At 41.1% G+C, this 5,711-nt stretch overlaps 1 protein-coding gene across 2 annotated transcripts in view; it reads right to left on the reverse strand.

Moving 5' to 3' along the window:
- Positions 1-1,543: 1,543 nt before the first annotated feature.
- The window catches only part of KIF16B (kinesin family member 16B), a 385,768-nt gene continuing 381,600 nt past the window's right edge, over positions 1,544-5,711 (reverse strand). For both annotated transcript variants that reach the window (XM_006894757.1, XM_006894756.1), the window contains one exon: positions 1,544-1,702. In XM_006894757.1, the coding sequence (XP_006894819.1) occupies positions 1,544-1,702 (159 nt within the window). The remainder of the gene's footprint in view (positions 1,703-5,711) is intronic.

The raw sequence follows: 5,711 nt of genomic DNA on the forward strand, positions 1-5,711 counted from the left end.
TTTAAATATATGATCTTTCATAATTATTATTACCCTATTTTTTTATCCTTTAATCTTTAGGTTTTATTTCTCTAGTAGGAATTGCTCCTAACTTGCTTATAATCATAATTACAGACCCAAACAGGTCTTTCTGCAGCAAAGGTCTGCAAGTCTCTTTTCAGTAAAGAAAAGGAAAAAGCCCCATAGCCCAAACCCCAACTTTTGAAATTTTTCATATATGGTATATGCCCTGGAATGAGTTTAGGTTTTCTCCTCTTAGAAGGATAACTCCATCCTGAAATACATTATTCTGATTGGGGAGCTATGTCAACCAGCCACAGCCATTTTCTAGAAGACAGAAGGAAGGCATTTTTTATAACCCAATCACTTGTGATTTCGATCATTACTAGAACTGCATCTACTGCAAAAACAGGCTAACTTACAAACTAGGTAGCTTTTCAACATTAAATCAACTTCTAAAAAGTTCAGTAAGAATGACTAGACCCCAAACTTACAATAAACTGAGCTACAGAGTAGAGTCTGTAATTTAACATAGCATTGATAGCACCTCGATTTAAATTTTGAAAAAGCAAATAAATACCTTTAATAAATTTGTTGTGAATGGTTATACATTTTGATACAACCATTGTACAGAAGAGCATATATATATAAATTTATAGATATAATTACATACATTTGAACATATATGTAGTTGTTTTCTATTCATTCTTCCCCCTTTAGTAACACAAAGCTTTTTTACTGTACATAGCTGTGCAATGCTACATTAACTCCTGAGTCATTTAAGAGATCACTAATGAATTACTTTAAGTTCTAGTTTTTCAGTTCAATATCCAGTAGATTCTGTAACAAAAGTGCAAACAAAATCATGTTTAAAAATATGCATTTAGCGATGTGCTCATTTTATGTTCAGTGGAGAAAGCTTGAGACTCTACAGTAACAGTTTACTTTGACAGAAGGTCCTCAAAGGTTCAGGGCTAAACAAATAATCCATTTGGAAGGAAGTTTTTTAGTCACATTGCCTACATCCAAATTGTCAGGTGTGGAAGACTCCAGTCATGACTGGATTAAAAATTCCTTTTTCAGAAAATGAAATTAAATAATTTGAAATGCTTTTCTTTGATACAGTCATCTACAGGGAAAACAATTAAGAACATTAAAGTGCATTTTGGTGTAAAAGGAAACTCAATGAAAGTTCTGAGGGGTGTCTGGCAAGCCATGTTAATTTGGCTTGGGCAGCCCAGAGATAATCCACATCATTTTCCCCCAGGGGGTAGATTCCACAGCACAGAGAAGACAGTTCCTGTGGGAAAGGCCATGCTACTGCAGTGGGGCGGTAAAAGATTCTCTCAGCCCCACCAGTAGGTGGGGCATCTCACTCCCTAACTCAGGCATCAGGTCTCGAATCCAGGACAAGTTTAACAGTTTCCCGGTGGAGGGCTGGATCCCTGCGAGGCCTTGCAGCAGAGAGGCCTGCTTCTGTCGATGACATTGATGACATGGTGAGATGAGAAGGCACTGTGCTGGGGTCCCGCAGGCCCTACTGCTACCCTGTCCCATGGCTGCTGTAGTCGAAGACCCCTTTCTTGAAGAACGGCGAGAACTCACAAATGGTGTGTTTTGACAGAGTCTGTCCTACTTTGTTGATGTAGAGGGGAGATGTTCCAGACTGAAGCATCACATTGAAAAAGTCCCTGAGGTATTTCTGAGGGAGAGAAAATATGAAAATATGGTCAAGACATTGTGGGGATGTCTTCCTCTCTCCATTGTCAAGAAGAGAGGAAGAAATATTCAGAAACCACTTTGCATCCACCTTCAAAAGAACTACCAGTGTCATTAAAAATGGCACATGGGAGAATCTCCTCATCAGCATCTCATCACTCCTATCCAAAAACACAGTCAGGTCTATGGACAGAGAAGGGAGATTCTGAGGCTGATTCACGGAACACGGCCTCAGGTAGCTGTGCAGACAACCAACTGTGCAGGCAGCTTTCCCCAACCAACGAAGATGTCATGTTTATAAAATCATTCCTCTCAACTTACTCATTAAAAAAGGGGAAGGGAAGGTTAGCTATCTGTACAATGTCAAATATGCTACATTTTTATTTTATTTTTCCTTTCACTTTTTTAAAGTTTATACTCGTTTACTTACCAAGTTTGAATACATTGTTTTTCACACTGCATTTTCCTCCCTTGCTTTACCCACAGGGTTGCCTTGGAATTCTTCGCATACAGTAAAGGAAAAGAAATACAAAGGACAGAAGGGTGTGCTCCAAGTATTAGTATTTCAGATAACGTTGCAAACTATATACTCATGAATAAAAAGAAACTCTTACTAACCACCATTAATTGCTCTCAACCCTGGTTGTCATCTACTGCCCATGTATCTGTCACAACATCACACTCTTTTTCTGTCTCTGAAGAAGCAACTGAAAAACTCATTGTCAAGTTGGAGCCAACTCACAGATGGCCTGACAATGGGTTTCTGAGGCTCTAAACTGTACAGGAGGAGACTTCCCATCTTTCTCCTACACAGCTGCTGGTGGATTTGAACTGCCAAAGAGGCACCATCTTGGGGTTAGCAGCGAAACTCTCTACAGATTATGCCACCAGCACCTGGAAAGGCAAAGCCTATGGGAAACTAGGATCCAAGGTGATGGAGATGAAATCGAGCCTACCGCCTGGTGCTTGGAAGGACGTGTTAGAAGAAAGAAGACATGCGAAGCCAATTCCCATGCAACCCTTCCAACAGAAAACAGGGCCTAAATCTTTAAAACACCTCAGCTGGTTTAAAAAATATAAACAGTCCTGTAACAAACTTCAAATAAAATGATTCTGGAACTAAAGTAAGAAGGACAACGTGTCTAAGAAGCACAAAATATTACTAAGGCAGCGGCAAGGTCTGGAGATGCTGGTGCTGGTCACAACGTACAGCGAGTGGATGGAGAGCAGAGATGCGGCCAACATCTACAACGCACAGGACAACCCATCACAATGAAGAATCCGCCAGCCTAAAATGTCAATACTGCTGAGACTGACAAAGCCTGGCTTGGAGGAAGTAGGATTTCATGAACTCTACATATTGGTGTCTTCTGGCAGTCCACAGCACAGTTAATACTCTTTGTCAACACTATAATTCAAAGGCATAAATCCTTTTTTTATTTTTCTTTATTCACTGCCTAGCTTTCGGGTGCACATAAGATGACTGAACCCAAGCTGTGGACTGCCAGAAGAACAAACAAATCTGTCTCAAAAAAGATAAAACCAGAATGCCGAAATGCTGGAAGTGAAGGCTCTGTCTCTGTACTCTGGTCCTGCTACCAGAAGGGACCATTCCCAGAGAAGGATATCATGCTTGGTAAAGCAGAGTATCAATTAAAAAGGGGAAGATCTTTGACTTTGACATAATGGCTGCAAAAACATGCTCTGATGTGGCAATGGTGGTGGGGGTGGCGCAGGCCTGCACGAGCTATTCTGCTTTGCATGGGTTGCCAAGAGTCTGAGCGAATTCAATGGCCCCTTCAAACAACAAAGGTGATGGATTGGGCACTTGGTGTCATCTGAAGAAAGGAGGATGAGATTAAAATCAGTTCACATTATGACGGCTGCCAAAACTAACCAGTGAAAAATACAGATCTTGATCTTCCTACTTATCTGCACCAGAGAGGAATGTGGGTGACTTTTCAGGGAGAGAACAAAAGAAAGTATCATGTGTTAGACGCCTGTGAATCCCATGCGAAGTGAACCATGGGTTATACTCAACCAGTCAATGTTCTTAGTGAAATGTACTGCACAATGGTCTGCTTCTGGACACTGAAGAGGGAATTCATTCAGAATGAGGAAGGTTAGATGCAAGTCCAGGCATGGATGGAACTGCAGCTCCTCCCCAGGTGGGAATGGAGTCACTGGAGTGCCCGGCAGTCCCTGTTTCTGGTCTCCAGGAAGCTGCAGAAAAGCTTACAGAAAATCTGTCCTCAAGACAAATTCTGGCAGAATAAAAGGTTAATTTAAACTCTGGAAAAGATGTTGTATCAACATTTGTCATAATTAGTTCACAAACTAGGGTCCCTTTAAAGAACCAATAAAGCCTGACGGGTATGATGAAAAGTGAATGTTAAAAATACAAACAAACAAAAATATTTCATGCACCTTCTCTGCCAGAACACCACCAAACAATGAAAACAGTAAAATAACTGCAGATGATGCCTTTTTTCTTGAAATAAACCCATTAGCATGTCTTGATGAGAACACGAGATAGAAAAATTTAATTCTACACATTCAGAAGAGTTTTTTAACTTTGCAAAACAAACCTTTGCTCAGAAGCAGAATCGGGCAACCCTGGCTTCCTTTAAACAGACTGCTTTATTGGTGCAAAGAAATGATTTGATTACAAAGTATTATTGCAGTGACTTCCAAGTGCTCTCACAGTTTGGCAGTGGGCAGAGACATGTGTTTGAAGTAGGCTCAGCACATTCTTTGAAGCAAATGACAAAATCAAAGGACTAGGGCAAGGGCTGAGGATGCAAGGGGACAAAAATAAAATTCTAGAACATTCTCGAGGTCACAATGTCTCATTCTTCTCTGCAGTCCCCTATCATCTCTGCAACACTGCTAAAGATGAAAAAAAGAAACTTGATGGTTGATTTTGATAACACCCCTAAACTGCAGTATATGTAACAGAAAGATGCACACATCCTATGTATACAGCTTAATGAGCTTTAATACATTGATGTATACCTCTGGTGGCTTAGTGGTAAAAAGTTACGCTGCCAACCCAAAAGCACTCTGTTTGAATCCAACAACTGCTATGTGGGAGAACTATGGGTAATCTCATCCCCTGTGATTTACAGCCTCTGGAAACCTACCAAAGGGTTAACTATGAGTCCGACAACGATGCTGCAAAGATCTAAATACATTTGCAACCACCAAGCATACCTCTGCACATTTCTTTTTTCCAGCTTTCTTCCTGCTCTGCAGGACTGCCACTGTCCAGAGCTAGCCTCTGCTGCTTCTGTATTAATGGGATTGTGCAGGACGCACTCTGTTGGTTGTGACCTCCAATGCTGACCAGAGTGTATGAAGGCTCGCCACATTATGTGTAGATGCAACGGATTCAGTGCCACTGTTGTCTAGTAATTCATGTGTGAACACGAAGAAGAGATGATTTTAAGGAGGGATTATGCAACGGTGATGAGTGGTGCATCTTGTCATCTGAGCTCTTCCACAACACTGAGACCTTCCTTCACGTATTTTCAGTGTCTGGTCAGTCAGTGCATTACTACTGTGCCAAAGAAGAAGTTTCCCCTTAGAGTTTTAGGCTCAATCTAAGATCAGCCAGTGTATCATTATTGTTAGATGCTGTTGAGTCGCATACAACTTACAGTACAACCTATGAACCCTGTCCTGTCCTGTGCCATCCTCACAATCTCCAAAACATTTGAGTACACTACTTAAAGCTCTTCCCTCAAAGCTTTCTCTTTATTCTTGATCCAAAGATATCTTAGCTCTTTTCTACATGTGTAAAATAAATGCAGCATCCCCTTAGGACTTTAAGCTTAATCTAAAATCAGCCCGTGTGTCAGGTTTAATCTATGATCAGCCAGAGTAACTGAACTCTGCAATTGTTGTTGTTGTTATGTGCCGTCGAGTCGTTTGCGACTCATAGCGACCCTATGCACAACAGCCCTAAACCCTGCTCTATCCTGCGCCAACCG

This window comes from Elephantulus edwardii, unplaced genomic scaffold (genome assembly GCF_000299155.1).
Source record: "Elephantulus edwardii isolate Elephantulus edwardi_28Jun2011 unplaced genomic scaffold, EleEdw1.0 scaffold00150, whole genome shotgun sequence".
In the NCBI taxonomy this organism is placed as follows: domain Eukaryota; kingdom Metazoa; phylum Chordata; class Mammalia; order Macroscelidea; family Macroscelididae; genus Elephantulus; species Elephantulus edwardii.